The sequence below is a fragment of the Macaca mulatta genome, chromosome 15 (assembly GCF_049350105.2).
Source record: "Macaca mulatta isolate MMU2019108-1 chromosome 15, T2T-MMU8v2.0, whole genome shotgun sequence".
Lineage (NCBI taxonomy): Eukaryota > Metazoa > Chordata > Mammalia > Primates > Cercopithecidae > Macaca > Macaca mulatta.
The window spans coordinates 43,727,657-43,755,629 of NC_133420.1; the positions used below are offsets into that span (position 1 = coordinate 43,727,657).

Consider the following 27,973-nt stretch of genomic DNA (forward strand, 5'->3'; position numbering starts at 1 on the left):
GAGACAAGGAAAAAAATGAACGGGAGAAAAATGCATGACAGAGTCTTTACTTTTAAATGATTACTGATACACCAAGTAATAACATGTAACAAGTTCTTGAATTCTATCATCTAGTAATTTTGATTAAGAGAAACTAAAAGCAGCCCAAATAATTCTACTAGTATTCACTGTTCTAACCATTAGCAAGAATGGACTACATTAAGGCTGGCTGCTGCTTCACACAGGTTACAAAGAACTATTTACTACTTTTTCATAGATAAAGCCCCTGACCTTCAAGAAAGTGTTAGGGAAAAAAAATATTTAATCCCTTCCTTTCTTCAAAGAATGGTTATGTGGTGTTTTTTTTTAAAACTAGATCTAAGAAAGAAAAAGTCAACAGTGATATACATGTTGCTTGAGCCAAAAGGCATATATACCTTGCCAAAAAGACAACATATACCCATTAAATTCCTAAGAAATATGAGGTAAAAAGATGAAATCTTTAGATAATTTCTAAGTCTGTACAAAAAAGCTAGATTTGCTACTGCCCAAAAAGTGGAAGGACCTACTATATAATATATGGAAATAATTTAATGCCATTTCAAAAGAATGTAACTACAGCTGTGCTAAAGCTTCATATTCATGAGGGCATCTAAAATGCCACTCCACAGAACAGGTGCTTCTCTCTTCTTCTATCCATTTATGCGGTAGTTTTCATGGATTTCTGGCCGAATGTCACAGACAAAAGCCAAGAGGTTATCCAAGACTTCATCCCTGTTCTGCCGGAAGTAGGTCTGGAGGATGGTCATCTTCTCCTGGGTCTCCTTCTCCACTTCAGTGCTGCAACTGCCATGGGATCCCAGTGCCTGGAGATGGGGAGCGATGTCACAGAGGGATTATCAGAACAATGCTCTGGTTGGTCAGGTACATCTCATAAGCTACTTGCTGACTTTTGGAGAAACCCAGGCTCACCAATCAGTATACTCAGAATGTGACCTTGTGGCTGAAGCACATGTGACGTATTCCCTGAGTCAACGGGAGCCACATCTACCAAAAGTAAACTGCATAGCATTTCCACTGCTAGGAAATTATTCCAAAGACATGTATTCACATCTCTCCTCTAAGAGTCTGCTATTTAGCCTTAACCAAAGACAGGAATCAACCTAAAAACTCAGCTTGCTTCTATATAAGAGAACTATTCAGGAATTGCAATGAACTGTAAAATATAAGCAAGATATACAACAGTATCAATGTGGTATGTTTTTGCATCTGTGGTTTTAAATGTGGGGAGATACATGGTTTTTAAAAATTCCTAAATAATAATAAACACAAGCCAGACATGGTAGTGCATGCCTGTAGTCTCAGCTATTCGAGACACTGAAGCAGGAGGATGGTGAGTTGGAGCCCTACCTGAGCAAAATTCCAAGAAGACCCCATCTCCAAACAAAACAAGTAAGAATAATAAACAAAAGATACAATTTAGGAGTAATATACAAGGAGTTTCACCATTATTGGTTAGTGTTTTAGTTCTTAAGTTCAACAGTGGATTCACCAGTGTGTCACATCTGTTCTTGCAAATATAAATATTCTATAAGAATTTAAAAAAGAAACCTGTTAACAGTGACTGGCTCTGAGGAGTACTGCAGATCTGAAAGAGAGGAAAACTAATTTCTCATTGCTGCCCCCACCACCACCCCCACTTTTATTTATTTATTTTTTTTTTGAGATGGAGTCTCGGTCTGTTGCCCAGGCTGGAGAGCAGTGGCGCGATCTTGGCTCACTGCAAGCTCCACCTCCCGGGTTCACGCCATTCTCCTGCTTCAGCCTCCTGAGTAGCTGGGACTACAGGCGCCTGCCACCACACCCAGCTAATTTTTTTTGTATTTTTAGTAGAGACAGGGTTTCACTATGTTAGCCAGGATGGTCTCGATCTCCTGACCTCGTGATCCACCCACCTTGGCCTGCCCCTTTTTATTACCTGAATTTTTATCATAAACATCTTATCTCTTCAGTTTCTCTTAGCAATTTCACACACACTGACATGAATTTTCTTTTACCTTCTATGGTCTTCACAGTACAGCCAGCTTTTTGTTAACTGCTGTGCCTTCTTTACTAGAACTTAACCTATAAGGTTTTGGAAGACGTAACTTTTGTGTCAGACCCTTTTTATTCACCTAATCTGCTCTTGCCTCACTATACATATATATATGCTAATAACAACATCCCTTCATATTTGTATAACATTAATTTGCAAAAGATTCTCTCACATTACCTATTTCTCACAACGACCTATAAGGAGGCTATCACTCCATTTTTTTCCCCCAAAAAGATGGGATTTCATTATGTTGCCCAGGATGGCCTCAGACTCCAAGCTCAAGAGATCCTCCTGCAGAGCTGGGACCACAGGTGTACACCACTGTGCCTAACTTTATCACTCCATTTTCTCCTTTTAAGAGATGGAGTCTCACTCTGTTGCCTAGGCTGGAGTGCAGTGGCATGATCTTGGCTCACTGCAATCTCTACCTTCTGGGCTCAAGCCATCCTCCAACCTGAGCCTCCCGAGTAGCTGGAACTACAGGTATGCACCACCATGCCCAGCTAATTTTTGTATTTTTTGTAGAGGCAGGGTTTCACCATGTTGCCCACGCAGGTCTTGAACTCCTGGGCTCAAACGATCCACCCACCCTAGCCTCCCAAAGTGCTAGGATTACAGGCAGGAGCCACTATGCCCTTAGGGCTCTTCATACTATACTATAACTGTTCATATTACAGGAATCTCCCGGGGCATTTCATAACAGCTCGGTTGCTAACTCATACTTTTATGTTCAGAACCCCGTTACCTGTTTCTTGAATATAAGCCATATGCCAGGCTCTGCTAAGTTGTCTCAAAAACTAAAGAGGTTACAAATGGAACACTGCTAGAAAGATTCAGAGCTTGATTGAGCATGGTAGCTCACACCTCTAATCCCAGCACTTTGGGAGGCTGAGGCAGGTGGATCGCCTGAAGTCAGGAGTTCGAGACCAGCCTGCCAACATGGCGAAACCCTCTCTCTACTAAAAAGACCAAAAAAAAAAAGAAAAAAAAATTGCTGGGTGTGGTGGTGGGCGCCTGTAATCCTACTCGGGAGGCTGAGGCAGGAGAATCACTTGAATTTGGGAGGTGGGGGTTGCAGTGAGCCAAGATCACACCATTGCACTCCAGCCTGGGCAACAAGAGTGAAACGCTTGTCTCAAAAAAAAAAAGAAAGAAAGAAAGAAAGGAATCAGAGCTTGTGCTTTACAGTGCAATACCAGTACCATCTCTATAATCAACTACAACACACAATGTAAGAATATGAGGGCACCTGTCATTGGGACCTCCTAAGCCTGTGCCACAATAAAGAAAAAAGAATGTAAAAATATGAAGACGGGCCGGGTGTAGTGGCTCACGCCTGTAATTCCAGCACTTTGGGAGGCCGAGGCACACGAATCACAAGGTCAGGAGTTCAAGACCAACCTGGCCAACATAATGAAACCCCATCTCTTCTAAAAATAGAAAAATTAGCGGGGCATGTTAGTGCACGCCTGTAGTCTCAGCTACTTGGGAGGCTGAGGCAGGAAAATCATTTGAACTTGGGAGGTGGAGGTTGTAGTGAACCGAGATGACGCCACTGCATTCCAGCCTGGGTGACAGAGTAAGACTCCATCTTGGAAAAAAAAAAGTGCTGGGCGTGGTGGCTCACGCCTGTCATCCCAGCACTTTGGGAGGCCGGGGCAGGCGGATCACCTGAGGTCGGGCATTCAAGACAAGCCTGACCAACAAGGAGAAACCTCGTCTCTACTAAAAATACAAACTTAGCCGGATGCACATGCCTGCAATTTCAGTTACTTGGGAGGCTGAGGCGGGAGAATCATTGGAACCCAGGAGGCAGAGGTTGTGGTGAGCCGAGATCATGCCATTGCACTCCAGCCTGGGCAACAAGAGCAAAACTCCATCTCAAAAAAAAAAAAAAAAAAAAAAAAGAAGATAAGAAGATGATGGCTGCCCTGACACACAAGGGTATTTCTACATTGTTTTATGAGCAATCTGACAACTTACAGCACCTATCAGCCCCAGTGCAAGAATCACAGAAACATGTTAAGTTTTATTTGTATTTATCTTGTTTTTTTTGTAGAGACGCGGTCTGGTTTATTGCCCAGGCTGGTTTTGAACTTGTGGCTTCAAGCAATCCTCCCACCACAGCCTCCCAAAGTGTTGGGATTACAGGTGTAAGTCACTGTGCCCAGCCAAGTTTTAATGGCACTGTAATTGACAAGAACAAAGATGATCCAGCTTGGGAGGTCGAGATGTGAGGATTACTTGAGGCCAGGAGTTCGAGACCAGTCAAGGCAACACAATAAGACCCTATCTCTACAAAAACAAAAAAAATTTAGCTGAGCATGATGGATCATGCCTATAGTCCTAGCTACTCAGAAGGCTGGGCAGGGGAGGATGGCTTAAGCCTAGGAGCTCCAGGCTACCGTGAGCTATGATCACACCACTGAGCTACAGCCTGAATGACAGAATGTGACTCTGTCTCTTAAAAATAAAAAATTAAAAATTGATCAAAATTTTTGCTACTTAATGCAAGGAGAGAGGTATGTGCCTTTAATCACTGGACTTGGGCCTGGAAGTGTGTATGCTGGAACTACTAGAGGCCACAATGTAGAACTTGAGAATGATACAAAGCCAAACACAGAGGGGAGAGAAAGTCCTGAGCATATTATTTAAGCTCTTGGGTTTTTAATTATATAGGCCATTACATTCCATTTAGAATCAGTTTTAATTATATTTTGTTACCTGCACCCAAGAGTCCTGATAGTTCCTTTTCTCTGTGAAGCCCTCCTCTGTCCTTTCCCCTTTCCACAATTGTCCCTGCCTCCTCTGTACTCTCTGTTTTTGTACCATTATTGGATGCACCATACTGTAGCCTGTATCACTGGTAAATGTCTGTACTATATATACTATACTAAAGTGGGGCTCCATTTGATTTGTTTACAACCGTCACAGCACTTTTCAGTTGTAGCTCTGCATGATTTGTACTGTATTACTGAGTCTCCCTGGCCACCAGATGGTAAGCTACACTCCATGAGGGAAGGGACCATGTCTCTTCCTGGTCACAGCTGATTTCTAGCATCTAGCACAGTACCTGAGACATGTTAACTGCCTAACAGATATGTGTCAAATGAGTGAATAAATGAAAATTAGGACTCAATATGAGTGGAAAAACTGATCATCCTAAGAGACAGATGCCTAAGCAGTCAATAAAACACATGACTACCACATTTTCAAAATTCAACCAGGATCTCTGAGCTATGCTGGCTATTTTGAAAGCCTTGGTGGGACGGGGGATTAGGAGACGAAAGCAGCAACAAAAACAAATGGTGTCCCACCGCAGCTTCCTTGGCCTTGAATTCTTTCTCCCTCTGCAGGCGGTACTGTTCAATTTCAGCCTGAGCTTCTTCTTTGGCCTGCTTCAGCCTCCGGTTCTTTCCTGTTTTCAAAGGAGAGAGCTATATCAGGAAGTGGTTAAAAGTAGAAAAGCAAGCAGAGACTCAGATGGTATATTATAACAATAAACCAAGAATAAATTATGACACAGTCTGAAGAGATGTGCATGGGAAAGAGGGAATGCAGAGCTAACAAATAGTACATGTTCCTCCCTCCTATAGGCTGTACTTAACTAGAAAGTGACAAAACAAAAATGAATACCTTCTATAACTACAGCCCATTAAAAAGATGGGAAAAAATTATAGAATGTGTCAGAATATTCTCTCAATCTCAACTATTAAGAACGAACATAGAATGAGTAACATTAACCATCTAGGGAACTCTTCTCCAGAAGTAAACATGTAAGTATGCTGCTCATTAAAGCTGCAACCCTACTTAGATGCTTAGCAAGAAGCCTAATAAGCTCCCAAGGACATCAACCTATAATGTAACTAATGAACCAGATGATGTAACATTGGAAACTAAAAGCAGTGCCTGTCACAAGGAAGTAATGACAGTGGTGACTTGCGAAGGAATGCTGAATGAGGAACACTGTACAGTCAGACTGCACAAGCAGCTGAGAGAAGAGGAGACACAGGTATTTTGGTTTCTAGAAGTGAGTGGCTTAACATACAGCTGGAAAAAATCTCTAGGTTTGGTCAGAGCCTACATGAAAACAGACCACAAGGACAGCCAACATATACCCTCTGCTTTGAGTCTCCACTCACCAAAAAAAAAAAAAAAAAAAAGAGGGGTTCTAGACCATCCATCAACCTATTTATTTAATTCAGAGCAAAAGACATCCTGCATCTAAAATTAGGCTTTGTTATACATCATTGTATATCAACTGTCTAGAGCCCGTGTGGATAAATGAAAATAAACTTAACCTTCTACCTCCTGATTAAGAACAGAACTTTGGACCTGTAATGAAGTGACCCATGACATCAACATTCCCTGACGCTAGTCTGAAACAATTAACAGGTCTCTCTCTAAGCACTCCAAAGACTATTTCTGCAAGTCCACGTTCACTCCAGTATTATTTCTGGCCTATTACTGTCTGCTTCGGCCACCTGTACCCCAATCCTTCACATGCTATCCTCCCATAAGCTATAATGGGCTATATTTCAAAGCTAAAGATATTTTCAAAACCAACAACCTACAAAAAACACTCATGGTCCAAACATTATGCAGTAGCTCCACAAGACATCACTCCCAACTCCCATGGCTCCCTGCATTTATGACTCAAGATAATACCGTTTACTGCCTTTGGCAAACATCTTCAACATTCAATTTTGATAGGGGCCTCAAAATAAAAAATATTTAAACAGAAAATCGTATTTCTCTTAAATCTTGTTTTTCTTGGGCCTTACATATGGGAGCCAGTGTTTTGTTTCACTCCAATGAAATATGCCATTAACACAAAGTCTTTAAAAATTTTAAGGTCCAGGCCAGGCGTGTTGGCTCACGCCTGTAATCCCAGCACTTCGGGAGGCCAAGATGGGCGGATCACAAGGTCAGGAGTTCGAGACCAGTCTGGCCAATATGGTGAAACCCCGTCTCTACTAAAAACACAAAAACTAGCTGGGCGTGGTGGCGAGCGCTACTCGGGAGCCTGAGTCAGAAGAATCACTTGAACCCAAGAGACAGAGGTTGCAGTCAGCTGACACCACTGCCCTCCAGCCTGGGGGTGATGAAGCGAGACTCCGTCTCAAAACAATAAAAATAAATAAAAAAATAAATGTAAGGTCCAACGCAATGATTTCATTAAAAAATTGGATGGGACCATTTTACATACTGCCTCTTCCCAACTCTTAACTGGGCAAGTCAACCATAATTATAAATCAAGAAAGGCAATTTTTCAAACTGCAGTTCTTCCGAATACCTCTGCTCCTAACTATTAACAATTCTGAGACAGGACAGGCACAGCGACTCACATCTGTAATCCCAGCACTTTGGGAGGCCGAGAGTTTGAGACCAACCCGGCCAACATGGTAAAACCCTGTCTCTACTAAAATACAAAAATTTATTTTGTATTTATTTATGTACTGATTAATTTATATGTTTTTGTATTTTAATAGAGAGAGGCATGGTGGCGGGCACCTGTAAGCCCAGCTACTTGGGAGCCTGAGGCACAAACTCTCTTGATCTCGGGAGGTGGAGGTTGGAGCGAGCCAAGATGGTGCCATTGCACTCCAGCCTGAGTGACGGAGTGAGACTGTCTTCAAAAAAAAAAAAAAAAATCTGAGACGTATGTTAGCCGTAAACTAATACCTTTTTTTGGGGGGAGGGGGGACACGGTGTCTCCGTCTGTTCCCCAGGGTGGAGTACAGTGGCATGATCTCAGCTCACTGCAACCCCTGCCTCCTGGGTTCAAGCGTTTCTCCTGTCTCAGCCTCCCAAGTAGCTGGGACTACACGCGCACACCACCACGCGCAGCTAATTTTTGTATTCTTAGTAGACACGGAGTTTCTCCATATTGCCCAGGCTGGTCACAAACTCTCAACCTCAGGTGATACACCCACATCGGTCTCTCAAAGTGCTGGGATTACAGGTATGAGCCACCACGCCCAGCCAAACTAATACTTTTTAAAACAAATTCACAGCTACCTGAGATACACAAAACCCTGCACCAGGCTTGACAGGATAAAGGTATAAAACATAAATCCTACCTGGCCAGGGTACTCAGAATTATTCTTACAATATTCCAAGCATTTTTTTTTCTGCACTTCCCCAATCTATTCTCCTATCCCTCCCGACAGATACAACTTCTGTTACTGATGAGCCATCAGAACACAAACTCTGAGAAGTCATTCTGAAAATACTCTATCGAGGGCATGACTGGAAATATTCTGGGAAGAACAAAGAACTTTCCAGTCACCGGAGCAAGAACAAAAGGCTTCCTCCCATTCCCAACACCCTCAAAAAAAGCTTTCCAAGTACCACACAACCCCTAATTGCACAAGTAGAAGAGACATGCTTGCAATCTAGTTGGATGTCAGATAGAGTAACTCCTATACTAGGAGAACCACCAAGAACTACTAAGATCAGTATCTTATCCTTGCATGGAAAAAGAGGCTTCTGAGTCCCAACTATGTTGCTTCCCAGGGTATGGACAAATCATTTCTGAGCCTCATTTTTACCATCTGTAAAATAGGGAAAGAAGCATCTTTCTCACCAGATGGGAAACTGGATACATAAAGTTAAATGAGACATAGTTTCTGTTCTCCAGCTTAGTCGAGTGACTGAGCCATATAAACAAACAGGTTATTGCACGGCCGTGGCAGAAATCAGCACTTGGGAGGGACTCCAAGCCTAATCTGGGTGAGAAGCATGAGTCAGGAAAGGCTTCCCCGAAGAAGTGCTTCCTAAATTTTCAGGTCTGATGGAAGACTAAGGGTCAGAGAACAAAGGCGAGGAGAATTGGAAAAGGCTTCTCCCATCAGAGGAAACAGCGTGTGCAAAGACCTGCAGATGAAAGAAATCATGGTGCTTCTAAGGGACCACAATGATTCAGTATGGCTGGAGGAAAGGACCAAGCCTGACCCACGGGAGCCTCCCCAACTTCATTAAGGAATTTGAGCTTTCTTCTGCAGGCACTAAACGTCTGACTGCAAAGGCGGTAGGAAAATCATATCTGCATTTATTTATTTTGTTCCTTGCCAGCAGGAAGTCAAATCTTTGCATTTTAGAAGGATGACTGATTGCAGAGAGAATGGATTGACTGGAGGGGACTAGAACGGGTTCCTCCACTCCCCAGTCTAGATTAAACTCACCTGTTTAAATTCTTTAGCAACCTTCCATTTCTCCACTCCAGCCCTCATCTCTCCTGCAATTAATTAAGCGATCCAATACCTGCTTCCTTCACTGCGACACTGAATGCCACGTTAGGGGAGACAACTGATGCACTGGGCACTGCGCTTGCCACATATTACACAGAAACACAGACACCTCCCCCCCACCACACACACACACACCCCAATCAACGATTTAGACAGTCACAGTACCTTTAGAGAAACTAGTGTCCTGGACTAAGACGCTGGTAGTAGACATGGAGGAAAAAGTGAAAGATACGCAAGCCTTGGCGACTGACTAAAGGTGGCAAACGAGGGAGGGAGAAGAGGCAAGTAGGACTCCAGGTTTCCAGACCAAGCAACCGTGTGGATGCTGGCTCCATTCACCGAGACTGACCACCCCAGAGCCGTTAAGTGGGAGAGGGGAAGAACAAAGAGCTCCGTTTGGAGAGCCCACTTCACATGCCTCCAGGCCCCAAGGACGGTAACCCATTACTGTTTCCACGCCCAATTTACCATCTCACATCGTGGCTTCCAGGCGATTCGCAAGCCTTCCAGAGCCTCAGCTCCTCAGAGCTTCGAAACACACAACCTTCTGCGACTATACCCAAGGCCGCACCCCGCAGTTTTTCGGGCCTAATCTACCCACCACCTGCGGCCCAGCGGTCTTCCTTCGACTCGCGCCACGCTGGGCAGCACCACCCTGAAACTCACTTTTACGGGCCTCGGACACCTTCTCGGCTGCCCGCTTCTCGGCCTGCAGCAGCTGCTGAATCCCCTGCGACTGACTAGCCATGGCGGCAGCGATTCTGAGACGAAGGCAAGCCGCCTAAAGCACCTCGAAGGCCCCTTGGGTCAGCTGACACAGCCGCCCACCATCTGCGCCTGCTCCTTGCGCCTGCGCTTCGCCCCTCCCCCGTTGTCACGTGACCGCGCAGCGTAGCATCAGCTGACCGCTCTTGGACTTCTGTGATTAGAAGAGATAGGGCGGGGCAGAGGAGAAAGGAGCGGAGCGCCTTGACCGCGCCTGCGCAGGGTCTCCACTCTCCTCCCCTCTACCCTCCCGAACCTCTTTTGATGGCTGCCGGGTCATCGGTTCACTCAGTGTAGCCGCTCTGCCACGTCGTCATTGCTATAGTCCCTCAGTTTGTAGTATGCTCACATTAACGTTAAGAGAGAAGGGGCCAAGTCAAATCACTTTCCTCCTACTCTCCACACTGCTCACTCCTTCCCTTTCTGGGACTTTCTTTGGCACTCAAAATTTTATCGGGGGGTAGTTTAGAAAGATTCTTGCCAGTTCCAGGGGTAGAGTCTTGGGGTGCCAGTTAGGAGACTTGGGATCAAGTCTACCGCTAACCTGTGTGATTTTGGACAGATCGCTATCCTTTTCTGAACCCGAGTTCAGGAATGGACTGGACTGTTTCCCATAAATATTTGATGAAAGCCTGCTGTGATCCTAGACCACTGTTGATACTGAGGACATAGCAGAGAGCAGGTCCCGGCGGAGCTCACAGTTTATGGACACAGACAGGTTAATTAAAATAAATAGACAGTTACAAACTGTGATAAAGTCATGAAGGAAAAATGCAGGGTGCCGTAAGAAGGAACCTTTAGTAACGGGAGAGGGATGTGGATGTGTCTCTGAATGCTGTACCAAGGAAGTGGTGTTTGAGATAAGATCTGAAAGCCAGGCGCAGTGGCTCACGAGCCTGTAATCCCAGCACTTTGGGAGGCCGAGGTGGACCGATCACTTCAGGTGAGGAGTTCGAGACCAGCCTGGCCGGCGTGGTGAAACCCCGTCTTTACTAAAAATACAAAAATTAGCTGGGCGTGGTGGTACGCGCCTGTAATCACAGTTGGTAGGCTGAGGCACGAGAATCGCTTGAACCCGGGAGGTGGAGGCTGCAGTGAGTCGAGGTCGTGACACTGCACTGTAGCCAGGGTGACAGAGCAAGACTCTGTCTCAAAAAAATTAAAATTAAAAAATTAAAATAGGCCAGTCGCGGTGGCTCACGCCTATAACCCCAGCACTTTGAAAGGCTGAGGCCGGCGGATCACGAGGTCAGAAATTTGAGACCAGCCTGACCAACCTGGTGAAACCTCATATCTACTGAAAATCCGGGCGTGATGGCGCACGCCTGTAATTCCAGTTACTCAGGAGGCTGAGGTAGGAGAATCGCCTGAACCCGGGAGCTGAGGTTGCAGTAAGCCGAGATTGCGCCACTACACTCCAGCCTGGGCGACACAGCAAGATTCTCCATCAAAAAAAAATAAATAAATAAAATACAATTAATTTTTAAAAAATAAAATAAGATCTGAAGAATAAGAAGTTACCCAGGAAAGCATAGTGGGGGATGCAGGCGGTGGGAGATGATTAGGGAAAAGGGCCAGCGTGTGCGGAGTTGGGGAGGGGGTCAACTTGGCACGGAGACATCTCCCCGTCCACGGTGAATAGGGAAATACGAAGCCAGAGTTTGAGTTTACAATATGACAGGCCCTTGTCATTGCTTCACTCACTCCTCGCTGTTACTAATTCCATTTTATATTGGCCAGACTGAAGCTCAGAGAGTCCCAAAGTCTCTGAGCCAAAAGTCATGCCCCTGTTAACACACAGACAGGATATTTGAATCCAGTCAGGGCTGCAGAGTAAAACCTCTGAGCTACTGTTCTTCTTCAGGAATCTTGTGGGCTGAGGAAAGGACCAGGTGACCTCTTAGAGTCCAGCGAGTGCTGAGAACATAAAATAATGCCAGAATTTTTCTTGATAGAAAGATTCCGCACTCCAGGAGCTGGATTCATGGCTCAGGACATTTTCATTTGATTGACTTCGCAGTGGGGTTGGAAAGAAGGTACAGAAATTCTGTTCTGTTCTGATGTAAGAAACAGGACCAGAAAGATGTTTTGAAGATAAAACAGAATAGGACACACGGGCCCCCATGTCTCCTGGCTGAGTTACTATATTCCTTAAATGATAAATTACACTAATCCTTGCCTCTTTTACACATAAGATAACATCTGACAGAGTTAGTCATTATACTTCCGCAAATGTACCTTATTTCTTTTTTCTTTTCTTTCCTTTTTCTTTTTTTTTTTTTTTTTGAGATGGAGTCTCACTCTGTAGCCCAGGTTGGAGTGCAGTGGTGCAATCTCGGCTCACTGCAACCTCCACCTCCTGGATTCAAGCGATTCTCCTGCCTCAGCCTCCCGAGTAGCTGGGATTACAGGTGCCTACCACTGCGCCTGGCTAATTTTATTTGTAGTTTTAGTAGAGATGGGGTTTCACCATCTTGGCCAAGCTGGTCTTGAACTCCTGACCTCGTGATCCGCCGGCCTCAGCCTTCCAAAGTGTTGGGATTACAGGCATGAACCACCACGCCCAGCGTTTATTTCTTTATTAAAATGTACTTTAAGTGGCCGGGTATGGTGGCTCAAGCCTGTAATCCCAGCACTGTGGGAGGCCGAGGCCGGTGGATCACGAAGTCAGGAGTTCAAGACCAGCCTGGCCAACATGGTGAAACCCCATCTCAACTAGAAATACAAAAATTAGCTGGGCATGGTGACGCGTGCTTGTAGTCCCAGCTACTCGGGAGGCTGAAGCAGGAGGATCCCTTGAGACCAGGAATTAGCAGCTGCAGTGCACTATGATTGCCCCTGTAAATGGCCACTGCACTCCAGCATGGGCAATGCAGGAAGGCCCCATCTGTATAAACAAAAAGAGATCAAAAGAAAGAAAACACAGTTCACTCTGTCAATCATTGGAGGACAGAAATACACACTTCTAGAGGTGGCATAAAGATTAAAAGAGATGATGGCACCCCCAAACTGGAAACAACCCAAATGTCCATCCACTGATGAGTAGATAAACAAAATTTGCGTATTCATACAATAGAATAGTATTTGGTTATAAAAAGGAAATAAAGCTACAACGTGGATGAAACGTGGTAACATGCTACATGAAAAAAGCCAGGCACAAAAGACTACACATTGTACAGTTCCGTTTATATGAAATATCCAGAATAGTCAAATAGATGCAGAAAGTAGATTAGTGGTTAACCAGGGGCTGAGGAATGGGGGAGTGCCTGCTAACCGGCATGGGGTTTCTTTTTCAGGTGATGGAAACATTCTGGAATTAGTGGTGATGGCTTCATACCCTTGTGAATATACAGGAAAAAAAAAAAAAAACCGGCCCGGCGCAGTGGCTCACACCTGTAATCCCAGCACTTTGGGAGGCTGAGGCAGGCAGATCACCTGAGGTTAGGAGTTTGAGATCAGCCTGACCAACATGGAGAAACCCCGTCTCTACAAAAAATACAAAATTAGCTGGTTGTGGTGGCGCATGACTGTAATCCCAGTTACTCGGGAGGCTGAGGCAGGAGAATTGCTTTAACCTGGGAGGCGGAGGTTGCGGTGAGCTGAAATCATGCCATTGCACTCCAGCCTGGGCAACAAGAGTGAAACTCCTCAAAAAAAAAAAAAAAAAAACACTGATTTGCATACTTTAAAAGTACACTATGTGAATTATACCTCTATAAAGGTGTTATTAGAGAGAGAAGATGACAGATGTAAAGCTCTTGCAATTCCTAGTCTGTAGTAAGAGCCAGGAAATGGAAGCTGTTATTTTTATCTGGCTGGGGGGTGATTGTTTATTTACAAATCTGGTCCTCCACTTAACAAAAGCCTTCACATTAGGGTTCCTCTAACAGCCCAGTCCCTCAAAGCATCTAAATATCTACAAATTCCAGAATTCTTTTTGCTTGTAGCATTTCAAAAGTTTATTGTGTAAAGAAAAAAAAATGAGACAATCCCGCCTCTGAAATTTTTAGACTGGTTTGGATTTCCAATGATCTGAGTGGGTGTTTGTTGACAGAACTGGGGTACCCTGGGGAGGTGTCCCACAATAACTAGGAAATAAGGGTGAAGCCATTGTCCTCTGAGAGAAAATTTTGAACCAGTAAGGTAGATTCAGACAGTCATCTGAAGGAAACAGAGTGGATCTCAGGCCTTGTTGCCCTGACCAAGGAATGTATTAGCATATCAAAGAAAGGAGTGTTTCCATTCTGAGGACTGGTTGTTCATACACAAGCTGGAAACAAGGAGAAGCAGCAAGGTTGTTCTTCATACACCCCAGCTCGGCTAGGACTAAGGTAGGTGGAGCCTCTCACTGCCTTGGTTAAGAGAGCCAGGTGGCCTGGGTTCAAATCCCCAGCCTTGTAATTTAGCAAATGGAACCACTCGGTGACTTCAACTCCTCATATGTTAAACACGAAATTAGCCGGCCAAGGTGGGTGGATAACTTAAGCCCAGCAGTTTAAGACCAGCCTGGTCAACACAATGAACCCTCTTCTCTACAAAAAATTCAAAAAATTAGCCAGGCATGGTGGCACATGCCTGTGGTCCCAGGCACTCTAGAGGCTGAGGCGGAAGGATTGCTTGAGCCTAGGAGTTGAAGGCTGCAGTGAGCTGTGATTACGCCATTGTATTCTAGCCTGGGTGACAAAGTGAGACCCTGTCTCAAAAAAAAAAAAAAAAAGAAAGAAAATGAAGTTAATAGTATAATAATATTATTGTGAGGATTAAATCAGTTAACACATGTAACTTGCTTACAATGTACTCACTACTCACAAGAATTTAGATATCTGGACCCCATGTTGACACAAGAATAATACAGGGCAGTGGCAGAAGAATAAAAAATTCCAGGCAGGCTGGATGCAGTGGCTCATGCCTGTAATCCCAGCACTTTGGGAGGCCGAGGAGGGTGGATAGACTGAGGTCAGGAGTTCAAGACCAGCCTGGCCAACATGGCGAAACCCCGTCTCTACTAAAAATACAAAAATTAGCCGGGCATGGTGGTGCATGCCTGTAATCCCAGCTACTAGTGGGGTGAGGCAGGAGAATCACTTGAACCTGGGAGACAGAGGTTGCAATGAGCCGAGATCGTGCCTCTGCACTCTAGCCTGGGCAATAGAGTGAGACTCTGTCTCAAAAAAAAAAAAAGAAAAGAAAAGGAAAATTCTAGGCAGCAGATTCACATGACTGACAAAAGGAAACTTTTGAAATGGCTGCATAAGCTAGGGGCTGATAAAACCCTGAAAAACCAGGGTATAGGCCAAGCTGGCTAAGATCGACTGGACCCAACCTGGGGCTGAATTTGACCTAGGTTTCTCCTAGGACCTCATTATACACTCATTAACATACTAAATCACACACCCACCAGTACCTGGACAGTCCCAGGAACACTCATATTTGGTGTAAAACTGGGCGGCAAGAGTTCTGAGAAATCTTCACATTTTCCCAGGAATCTTCATGGATATTCCACCCCTTGGTTAAGGAAACCCATAAAGATAGAAATCCCAAACCCGATGGCACAGCTCTCTATCTTGAGAACACCTGCACCTCCCTTTCTTGAGTGTGTATTTCTCACTTTGCAATAAATCTCTGTACTTTCACTGTTTTTTTACTAGTCCTTGAATTTCTTCTCATGACAGTGACAAAAGCCTGGACACCAGCAGGGGTCGAGGTCCCACCGGCATTTGGGACCTCACCACAGAAAATAAGAAATGACCTAGTGTATCTGGTCAATAAAAGTTCACCTTAGTCAAGGGGACTCCTTCCAGAGACTCTGCAAGGCCACTACAAATGCTGGGATAGGCTGTTTACTGCATAAGGAGGCAAGGCTGGGCTAAAATCCAGCCCATACTCTGACCATTTGACCCAGAAGGAGCATCTTTTTAAATTTTATTTTTTTAATTAATTAATTAATTATTTAATTTTTAAGACAGAGTCTTGCTGTGTCACCCAGGCTGAAGTGCAGTGGCGTGATCTCTGCTCACTGCAATCTCCGCCTCACAGATTCAAGCGATTCTCATGCCTTAGCCGCCCAAGTAGCTGGGATTACAGGTGTAAACCACCACACCTGGCTAATTTTTGTGTTTTTAGTAGAGATGGATTTTGCCATGCTGGCCAGGTTAGTCTTGAACTCCCGGGCTCAAGCAATCCTCTCACCTCGGCCTCCCAAAGTGCTGGGATTGCAGGGGTGAGCCACCATGACTGGCTCATCTATAATTTTTACTTAACAGTAATTATCTTCCTTATAAATCAAGGGAGAGGAAGGGTTAACTATGCATTAATTCTCAACATCCATTAATTCTCAACATCCTGTCCACCTAAAGAAAGAAACTAAGGCAAAATTAATATAAAGAATTTATTTGGGCAGAGTTCGAGGACTGCAGCCCTGGACACACTTCCAAGTTGCCTGGGAGAGTGCTTTGTTTGGCCTTTGTTATTGAACAGGGTTTTAAAAGCAAGAAGTGGGCTGATGCAAAGTTGTTCGACAGGAATTCTCACTGATTTACAGAGATGACATTGGTTAGCAACTGGCTATGTTAGTAGTGGTCAATCAGTGAATCTGTAGGGTTCTGCAGCAACCTCAATTCTTGCCTCATCAGAAAAAAGAATTCGACCCAGGGGCCTAAGGCAGAGTGAGAGACTGAGGCAAGTTTTAGGGCAGGGGTGAAAGTTTAGTAAAAAGCTTTAGAGTGGGAATGAAAGGAAGGAAAGTCCACTTGGAAGAGGGCCAAGCGGATGATTGAGATCAAATGTGTAGTTTGACCTTTGACTTGGGGTTTTATATGTTGACATTTTTCTGGGGTCCTGCATTAGATCCCAGAATTCTGCATTAAGAATTCTCTCCTGATTCTTCTTTTGGGGTGGGCTGTCCGCACGTACAGTGACCTGCCAGCATTACAGAGGGGCTGCGTGCGCAATGTGTTTACGGGAGTTGTATGCATGCTCGCTTGAGACCATCTTCCCTTACCAGTCGAATGTTCCTAGAAGGTCATATACCAGTTAAACACTGCCATTTTGCCTGTTGGTGTGCATGTTTGAGCCCACTCACCCAACTTTGAAGGCTATTCATCACCAGTTTCCGGTTTTTCTATCTACTGGGAGACTGCCTTTCCCTGGCACTGGGTGTGACCAGTGGCATGATCTAGGCTCACTGCAGCCTTGACCACCTGGGCTCAAGCTATCTTCCCACCTTAACTTCCTGAGTTTCTGGAGTTACGAGTGTGCACCACCACACCCGGCTAATTTTTGTATTTTTTGTAGAGACGTAGTTTTGTCATATTGCCCAGGCTGGTCTCGAACTCCTGGACATGAGGGATCTACCCGCCTTGGCCTCCCAAAGTGCTGGGATACAGGCATGAGCCACCATGCCCAGCCAAGTGATTGGTTAACATCAGGTTATTTGTTTACTTTTTTGTTAAGGATTAAAGCAGAGAGAACTTCATTATCATGCCAATTGAAACTGGCCTGTTCGGGAAGTTAGGCTGTTACCTCTCTCTCGCGATTTATGGGAAGGTCAGATAACAAATTAGTTCTGGTTTGGTGGCATGGAAACCTCAGCATGCATATATATATATATATATATCACCCAGGCTGGATTGCAGTGGCTCCATCATAGTTTACCGTATGATCCAGCCACTGCAATCTAGTCTTCTCATGGGTGCCTGACTAGCTACTATAACAGCTAGACATTGTTGAGCTATAGGGTATGGGATATGGCATCCAGCATATGGCATTTGGTGACTACTTGGCATCAGTTGGTCTAGAGACTATGTAGCAAGTGACTTCAAGAGGTAATTGTGGCTGGGTGTGGGGGCCCACACTTGCAATCCCACACTTTGGGAGGACGAGGCAAGAGGATCACTTGAGCTCAGGAATTTGAGACCAGCCTGGCCAACATGGCAAAACACATCTCTACTAAAAATACAAAAATTAGCCAGGTATGGTGGTGTACACCTGTAATCCCAACTACTTGGGAGGCTGAAGCACGAGAATCACTTGAATCTGGGAGGCGGAGTTTGCAGTGAGTGGAAATAACGCCACTGCACTCCCGCCTGGGTGACGGAGCAAGACTCTGTCTCAAAAATTTTTTAAAATTAAAAAATTAAAATAATGCTCCTTCTGGGCCAAATGCTCAGAGAACTGGCTAGATTTTAGCCCAGTCTTGCCTCCAGTCTTGCACTCTAGTGTGAGCAACAGAGCAAAACTCTCTCTAGAAAAATAAAATAAAAAGTAGAAGTCTAAAAATTGTTTTTAAATTAAAAAAAAGGAAAAGGAAATTTAAAGAAACAATCATTTATTTCTCTATTGTTCTGTTTCCTTGTTCCTGCCTTACAGAGAACTTTGAAATGACCAATCCACGTTTTGTTATTTTATTCTGCTTTTTTCAGCCCTTCTCCATCAATGAAACCAAACTCCTCTGCTCAGCTCATTGGAACACTTACTCTATTTTATGGAATGAAGTGTTTAATTTATTTAGGCTATTTAAAGGTATTTAAATTTAAGATATTTAAATTATTAGGCTGGGTGCAGTGACTCATGCCTGTAAACCCAGCACTTTGGGAGGCCAAGGCGGGAGCATCACCTGAGGTCAGGCATTTGAGACCCCCCCTGGCCAACATGACAAAACCCCATTTCTACTGAAAATACAAAAAAATTAGCCAGGCATGGTGGTGTGCGCCTGTAATCCTAGCTACTCAGGAGGCTGAGGCAAGAGAATCACTTGAACCCGGGAGGTGGAGGTTGCAGTGAGCTGAGATGGTGCCACTGCACTCCAGCCTGGGTGACAGAGCAGGACTCCATCTCAAAAAAAAAAAAAATATTACAGATATTGTTTAATATTATATTTATATTACATAAATAATATGTTTAACATTTAAACACAATATATGTATATAAAAATATTATATTTCAAGTGCTCAATAGCTATGTATATATACATATGTGCATACGATAGAACATTATGCTACGTGAAATGAGCCAGTCACAAAAGGACAAATACTGTATTAATCCATTTTTAAGAGGTTCCTAGCATAGTCAAACTAATAGAGACAGAAAGTAGAATGGTGGTTGCCAGGAGCAAGGCAGGCGGTGGGGGAATAGGGAAGAGAGGAATCAGGGCTTATTTAATGTGTAGAGAGTTTCTGTTCTGCAAGACGAAGATGTTCTGGAGTTTAATTCCACAAATATATACTTAATATTACTGAACTGTACACTTAAAAATGGTCAGGATGATAACTTTTATGTTATGTGTATTTTACCACAATTAAAAATAAAATATTGGCCAGGCACGGTGGCTCACGCTTGTAATCCCAGCACTTTGGAAGGCTGAGGCAGGCGGATCACGAGGTCAGGAGATCGAGATCATCCTGGCTAACACGGTGAAAACCCGTCTCTACTAAAAAATACAAAAAATTAGCCAGGCGTGGTGGCAAGCACCTGTAGTCCCAGGTACTCAGGAGGTTGAGACGGGAGACTGGCATGAACCCCGGAGGCGGAGCTTGCAGTGAGCGGAGATCGAGCCACTGCACTCCAGCCTGGGCAACAGAGCGAGACTCCGTGTCAAAAAAAATAAATAAATAAAAATAAATAAATAAAATAAAATAAAATAAAAAATTGTTAAAACAAAAAAAAAGATCCATTTTACTTTTTCTCTTTACTTTAAAAAATGTGCCCAACAGGAAAATTTATTATTACACATTTGGTATGCGTTATATTTCTGTTGGTGCTACTCTAGAAAACAGAACTTTGATATCCAAGGGTTTTTTAACAAAGTAACTTGATCATGAGAAATAAAAATAAAATCATAAGCCTCCCAACCAACTGAATGGGCCCCCTCTTGGCCAACCGAATTCCAGAAAAACTTAAATGCTGAGCTCCCAGTCATGTCAGGACAGGAGGTCAGACACGCCTCAGAAGGCCCCTTCCTTACTAACCTAAACCAGAATTCTTTCCTAAGGAATAAGCAGAAAGCAACTCTAGAGAACAAGAAACAGACCAGGCGTGGTGGCTCACACCTGTAATCTCAGCACTTTAGGAGGCTTAGTTGGGAGGATTTTTTGAGCTCAGGAGTTCATGACCAGCCTGGGCAACATAGTGAGATCCCATCTCTACAGAAAAAATTTAAAAATAATATTAATACAGAAAAAAAGGAAACAAGAAACAAACAATTCATTCCTTTATCACCTCTAGTCAATCATCTGAGGCCGTGACCAGACTCCCCCTCTCTTTTGTAGTTTCCACACAGCAACTGACCAGCTCTCCTTCCTGTGAAGAGGTCACCGACCACGGAGCAGTTCTGGGCAGGGTACAGAGGCTGCACAGTGAGGGACAGTGAGCTCTGTGTCCTCTGCTTCACCTTTTGACATCAGAGGGCTGAAAACAGCTCCTTCAGATCACACTAATGTCGCAATTTTTGGAACATGCTACCCATGAAGAGGCATGAAGTTCAATTGCACATGTGCATGTTTCTCCTTTCATAAATATTCATGACTCCTTCTATAGCTTACTGCATATGTATACTCAGTCAACCAGCTCAGCATACATTTCTGTTTTACACTTCCCATTCTTTTTTTCTGAAGACAGAGTCTTGCTCTGTCACCAGGCTGGAGTGCAATGGCACGATCTCAGCTCGCTGCAACCTCCGCCTCCCGGGTTCAAGCAATTCTCCTGCCTCAGCCTCCCGAGTAGCTGGGACTACAGGCATGCGCCACCATGCCCAGCTAATTTTTGTATTTTGGGTAGAGACAGGGTTTCACCATATTGGCCAGGAGGGTCTCGATCTCTTGATCTCATGATCTCGTGATCCACCCACCTCAGCCTCCCAAAGTGCTGAGATTACAGGCATGAGTCACCGCGCCCGGCCTCTACACTTCCCATTCTTGAGGCGCCTTTTCCCCATCTTCTGTCATAGGCTATGCTTCCCAACCTGTTAGAATGGCCACCTTGCGGATCACCTGAGGTTAGGAGTTCGAGACCAGAGTTGAAACTCTGTCTCAAAACAATTAAAAAAAAAAAAAATGACCCACCTTGCAGGCTGCAACCCTTTATGAGAAATAGAACCCTGCCTTCAAAATTTGTGACCCTTGTCACTCTTCAGCTGACAATATAGACTGAAGAATGAGGAATAGGTAACTAACGAAGCTTGAGGTGTCCACCTTGGGGCAGGGTTTGAGGTTAGGAGGGTTGGAGAGCTTTTGAAGCAGAAAGAACAACTTGAGCAAAAGCCCTGAAGCAAGAGAGAGAATGGAGTGTTCCAGAAAGAGCAGTGTAACTGGAGTGCACAGAAAGAGGGGAAGAAGGCCCTAAGGTGAGGCCAGATAAGTAGGCAGGGGCCAGTTCCATGGGGCCTGGAGGCCTTGCTAAGGACTTTGGCCTTTATCTCAAAGCAATGGGGGCCAGGTGCAGTGGCTCACACCTGTAATCACAGCACTCTGGGAGGCTGAGGTGGGCAGGAGTTGAGAGTCAGGAGTTGAGACCAGCCTGGCCAATATGACGAAACCCTGTCTCTACTAAAAATACAAAAATCCGCTGGGTATGGTGGTGGGCACCTGTAATCCCAGCTACTCAGGAAAGCCAAGGCAGGAGAATTGCTTGAACCCAAGAGGTGGAAGTTGCAGTGAGCCAAGGTAGCACCACACACTCCAGACTGGGCAACAGAGTGAGGCTCCATCATAAACAAATAAATCAAGCAAGCAAGCAAGCAAGCAATGGGAAGGCAGCAGGAGAATGGCAGGAATGCCTTTTAAGAGATTGCTCTTTCTGTCATCTCCAACACAGGGAACCAGAGCCTATGTGTGCATGTCCCTTTTTTGTTTGTTTAATTTTCATACTTTTTTCGTGAGATTAACAATGTTGAACTTTACCTAAGCCCTATGCTCCTGGAAAACAGCAATAGTTAAGACATCTCCCAACCTTTTGTTTTTCAAACTCCCCTCATCCTTGTGTGTTGCTGGAAATCACTTACCTATAAGAACCACTGGCTCCTCCCATTAATTAATTGATTACTTATTTCTTTTTCTTCTGTGTTTGGTTTTGGTTTTTGTTTTTGTTTTGAGACAGGGTCTCACTTTGTTGCCCAGGGTGGAGTGCAGTGGTACATTCATAGCCCACTGTAGCCTCTACCTCCCAGGATCAAGTAATCCTCCCACCTCAGCCCCCCAAGTAGCTGGGACTCTTGGCTTTTTAATTTTTTGTAGAGATGGAGGTCTCTGTCTCTTTTTTTTTTTTTTTTTTTTTTTGAGTTGGAGTTTCACTCTTGTCGCCCAGGCTGGAGTGCAGTGGAGCGATCTTAGCTGGCTGCAACCTCTGCTTCCCGGGTTCAAGCGATTCTCCTGCCTCAGTCTCCTGAGTGGCTGAGATTACAGGTGTGTGCTACCATGCCCAGCTAATTTTTGTATTTTTCGTAGAGATGGGGTTTCGCCATGCTGGCCAAGCTGGTCTCAAACTCCTGACCTCAGGTGATCCACCCACCTTGGAACTCCCAAAGCGCTGGGATTACAGGTGTAAGCCACTGCTCCAGGCTCCACTAATTTAGATAAGACTCCCTTCCATAGGATTCACACATGACTTCCAGGTATTTGTGACAAGGTCAAATGCAGACCCTTCAACTCCGTGTTCCTTTTTTCATGAGCAATTAAGATTAGAATTTCCTGTCCCCCTGAAACTAGCTAGAGACAAAAGTAAACATTTTCTGTTCAGCTGGCAGAGACTTCCCCTGAATGCAAAACTATTCTAAACTGTTCATCATGCACCTGTGACTTGCCTATTCTTAACTATAAAGGTCTAAGGCAAAGCTACTTTGCCACAATACTTTGATCTTCACATCTACATGGCTCTCCCTATTGCAATAGCCTCAATAAAATGATATCCTTAATTGTCCTATGCATTTTGTCTCTTTTTTTTTTTTTTTTTTTTTTTTTTTTTTGAGACAGAGTCTTGCTCTGTCACCCAGGCTGGAGTATAGTGGAACGATCTTGGCTCTCTGGAACCTCTGCTTCCTGGGTTCAAGTAATTCTCCTGCCTCAGCCTCCCAAATAGCTGGGATTACAGGTGCCTGCCACCACGCCCAGCTAATTTTTATGTCTTTAGTAGAGACGGAGTTTCACCATATTGGTCAGGCTGGTCTCGATCTCTTTACCTCGTGATCCACCCACCTCGGGCTCCCAAAGTGCTGGGATTACAGGTATGAGCCACCACGTCTGGCCCCTATGAGTCTTTTTTTTTTTTTTTTTTTTTTTTTTTTTTTTGAGACGGAGTCTTGCTCTGTAGCCCAGGCTGGAGCGCAGTGGCCGGAACTCAGCTCACTGCAAGCTCCGCCTCCCGGGTTTACCCCATTCTCCTGTCTCAGCCTCCCGAGCAGCCGGGACCACAGGCGCCCGCCACCTCGCCGGGCTAGTTTTTTGTATTTTTTAGTAGAGACGGGGTTTCACCGTGTTAGCCAGGATGGTCTCGATCTCCTGACCTAGTGATCTGCCCGTCTCGGCCTCCCAATATGAGTCTATTTTTAAAAATGTATCCTTTACTTGGTCACTTCCCCCCTTCAAATATTACAGTTTTTCTTTTACTTTTTTTTTTCTCAAAGTATAAAAAGCATGAAATATAAACAGGCTTTTTTGCATTGCACATGTAGAGGTGTGCAATTGAAGCATCATGGAACTATCTTACACCAAAAAAACCATCAAATCTTAAACAATTCCTTAAAAATCTCAAGGCCCAGAAAGAACTAAAACCCACTTTTTTTTCGTTACACATATAATTCAAATATTCTGTCTGAAGAAATACACTTAATCATTTTCGCTGTCTTCCATATCTGCACGGTGGCACACTTATAAAAATACGCCTGTATGATCATGTTTAGTCTTACTGTTTCCAGCCAGGTTTTTTTCTTTCTTTTTTTTTTTTTTTTTTTTTTTGAGATAGACTGTCACTCATTGCCCAGGCTGGAGTGCAGTGGCATGATCTCAGCTCACCATAACCTCTGTCTCCCGGGTTCAAGCAGTTCTCCTGCCTCAACCTCAAGAGTAGCTGGGATTACAGGTGTGTGCCATCACGCCCGGCTAATTTTTTTATTTTTAGTAGAGACGAGGTTTTGCCGTGTTGGCCAGGCTGGTCTCGAACTCCTGACCTCAGGTGATGCACCTGCCTCAGCCTCCCAAAGTGCTGGGATTACAGGCCTGAGCCACTGCACCCGGCTGCCAGCCAGGTGTAAAACCTCAAAGCCAGCCATCTAGAAAAAACAGGTAGTCAGAAAGTTGATCTCTTTCCCACCTCTCTAACCCCAATAACTATGAAGTCAGTTTTTATGACAGGACTCCAAACACTGGATTGTGATGAGAAATGCTAGGTCCAGTTTCTTCATAATCCTTTTTGGCATGGCATACTCAGTAGACGACAGCATGTATCCTCCAAATCAGACTGTATTGCTGCATGTGTTGCATAGTGATCTGTGTATCAGTAGGTTCTGGCCTCAATCTACTGCTACTCAATTCTTCACTTAATTCCTGGCATCTTAGAGTTCTTTTCAGATCTCTCATAAGCAATATTCAAAGTACCTGAACATAGTTGAACCTCCAGAGAGGACAATATTCTTGCAGGGACGATGTCTGACATTCACAGGACAATCCTGAATTACTTCATCTGCAACCTCCCACCTCGATCTCCCAAGTAGCTGGGACTACAGGTGTGCGCCGCCACACCTGGCTAATTTTTGTATTTTTGTAGAGACAGGGTTTCTCTATGTTTCTGCAGGGCTCGAGCGATCCACCCACCTCGGCCTCCCAAAGTGCTGGGATTACAGGCATAAGCCATCATGCCCAGCCTCTGGTGAGTCTTCTCTCAGGCTGAACCTCCCTCTTTTTCATAGAAGCTCTTTGACTTTATCTGGGATCTAGTTTGGTAATAAGGTCTTTTTTTTTTTCTTCTTTTGAGACGGACTTTCACTTTTGTTCCTCAGGCTGAAGGGCAATGGCACGATCTCAGGTAACTGCAACCTCTACCTCCCAGGCTCAAGCGATTTTCCTGCCTCAGCCTCCCAAGTAGCTGGGACTACAGGCATGCGCCACCATTCCCAGCTAATTTTGTATTTTTAGTAGAGATGGGGTTTCACCATGTTCGTCAGACTGGTATCGAACTCCTGACCTCAAGTGATCTGCCCACCTCAGCCTCCCAGAGTGCTGGGATTATAGGCATGAGCCACTGTGCCCAGCCAAGACCTCCTTAATAAATGGCCTTGCATCCTTCTTGGGACTATAAAAAGCTTTTGTCTTTTCTGGCAAGCACTTCCTATGAGGATAGCATCATCACAGAGCAGAGTCTGGTTTCTACAGAATTTATGTTCTGTCTGTGAGGCATGCCTTTTCCGGTGAATTTTCTTTTGTTTTTTTCTGCATGCCTGATACAATATTTCATGTGGTCCGCACGCCTGGCTTAAAAGTTTTGAGGCAATCTTACTTTGGTTTCATTTTGGATTGGTTATGTGTATCTGCAAATGACTTGGGGTTCTTTTATTTTTCCCTGCTTGTTTCTGAACATCTTCTGAGGGCAAAAAAAAAAAAAAAAAAAATTCTAAGTGGTGGGCACAGGTGGGCCTATTAAAAGCCACTAGGGGCTGGGCGCGGTGACTCATGCCTGTAATCCCAGCATTTTGGAAGGCCGAGGCGGGCAGATCACCTGAGGTCAGGAGTTCAACACCAGCCTGGCCAACATGGCAAAACCCCGTCTCTACTAAAAATACAAAATTAGCCAGGCGTGGTGGTGCATGCCTGTAATCCCAGCTACTCGAGAGACTGAGACAGGAGAATCGCTTGAACCCAGGAAACGGAGGTTGCAGTGAGACAAGATCATGCCATCGCACTTCAGCCTGGGCAACATGAGCAAAACTCCATCTCAAAATAATAAAAAATAAAAGCCACTAGGGTAGTTGCCACCATCTATGAGGGACTCTTGTCCCTGAAGAAAAAGTCTCCCATGTTAAGATAAACAGGTATGATTACTACGGGAGTGCCTGCCAGTCTCAAGAAAATGTCCACGTGACTAGGGAAAACTTGGTCACAGGTTGGACAATTTCGGGCAAAGGCCATCTGCCAGGTATAAAAAAAGTATTCTGTGCCAGGTACACTGTAAAAAAAAAAAAAACACGGGTCCAAGCCCCTGACATTCCCAGCAGGGCTTATAGGGGTTTCTTTTGCTTTCAAAAGGTTAATAAAAAATGGGACAGGATTCTCAAAATTCTAGGCATGCCAGACTCTCTGGGATGGGACTCCAGCTGGAAAGATGTTCAAAACTGATGGCCCTTTTTCATGCACATTTTTAAACTGATGGGCAAACTATACCAATGATAATTTGTGGCCATTATGGGAATTATTTGAATTTTCTAAACTTGTTTTTCTCAGAAAACCTCAACTACAGAGTTAAGCAGTCTAAACACTGGATGCATAAAGAGGCTTCTAACCTCTGTATGTACTTTTGTTGTTGTTGTTTATTCTGAATCTGCTAATTTTTTCACTTGTATTAAGATAAATCTTTTACTAAAGGCTACTTGGAGGTTTTCATTTTTTCTCCAACCCCTAAATGAAATATAAACATCCAAGAGTTCACTAAAACAATTCATTTGAAACTGAAAAAAGGTGGGGAGAAGTTTAAAACAAAAAAAAGACTTTTTAAAACCAAACTGCTATGGAAACTGCTTTGCCCAAAATTTGGTTCACAACCTTCATTATATTACATCTCAGGACAAATAAAAATTTTCAAGTTTAGCCATATGAACATGACCCTAACTTGTCCCATTTTGTTAGAGATATAATTTGGATCCAACTGTATTTTTATAAGCTGACAAGTTTATATTACTCTGTTTTACTGTATTATGATTAGAATTTTAAAGTAAAAACTGTAAATTTTTTGTTTTTCTTCATCTATATGTTTTTACTTTTTGTGTCTACATATTTTATGTATATGATTTTAAATTTACAAAGATCTCTATTTAATTGGCTTGAAGAAAAATAATTAAGTGCTTAAAAAAGTAATTTATTAGAAATACAGTAATTAATACAAATGCTTTTACGTTCACATGAGCATAAATCCTTTTTTTTTTTTTTTTTTTGAGACAGAGTCTTGCTCTGTCGCCCAGGCTGGAGTGCAGTGGCACAATCTCTGCTCACCACAACCTCCGTCTCCTGGGTTCAAGTGATTTTCCTGCCTCAGCCTCCCTAGTAGCTGGGATTACAGGTGTGTGCCACCACTCCTGGCTAATTTTTGTATTTTTAATAGTGATAGGGTTTCACCATGTTGGCAAAGCTGGTCTCGAACTCTTGACCTCGTGATCTGCCCACTTCGGCCTCCCAAAGTGCTGGGATTACAGGTGTAAGCCACTGCACCTGGTGGGTAATCTTTTGTAAGTAAACTAATCTTAAAATTATTGGTAAAATAGGCTGGGCGTGGTGGCTCACACCTGTAATCCCAGCACTGTGGGAGGCTGAGGTGGGCAGATCACTTGAGGTCAGGAGTTTGAGACTGGCCTGGTCAACATAGTGAAACCCCATCTCTACTAAAAATACAAAAATTAGCTGGGCATGGTGGCGCACACCTGTAATGTCAGCTACTCAGGTGGCTGAGGCAGGAGAATCACTTGAACCTGGGAGTTGGAGGTTGCGGTGAGCTGAGATTGTGCCATTGCATACCAGCCTTGGCAACAGAGTGAGACTCCACTTCAAAAAAAACAATTGTTGGTAAAATAAAAATAAAAATGTCTTCAGAATTCTTAGCATAAATTTTTGCCTGAGTTTACTGGTCAGGAAGTTCTATATTTGTCTCTGCTAGATGTTGTAAGGTCATAGACCCACAAATCCAGCCTTAA

At 44.0% G+C, this 27,973-nt stretch overlaps 1 protein-coding gene across 1 annotated transcript; it reads right to left on the reverse strand.

The window, feature by feature from the left end:
- Positions 1-439: 439 nt before the first annotated feature.
- ATP6V1G1 (ATPase H+ transporting V1 subunit G1) lies at positions 440-10,136 on the reverse strand. The gene is given in 3 exon segments (NM_001193602.1): positions 440-845; positions 5,392-5,492; positions 9,994-10,136. Coding segments are annotated over 3 exon segments (357 nt in total). The 5' UTR covers positions 10,076-10,136; the 3' UTR covers positions 440-671.
- Between the last annotated feature and the right edge of the window lie 17,837 nt (positions 10,137-27,973).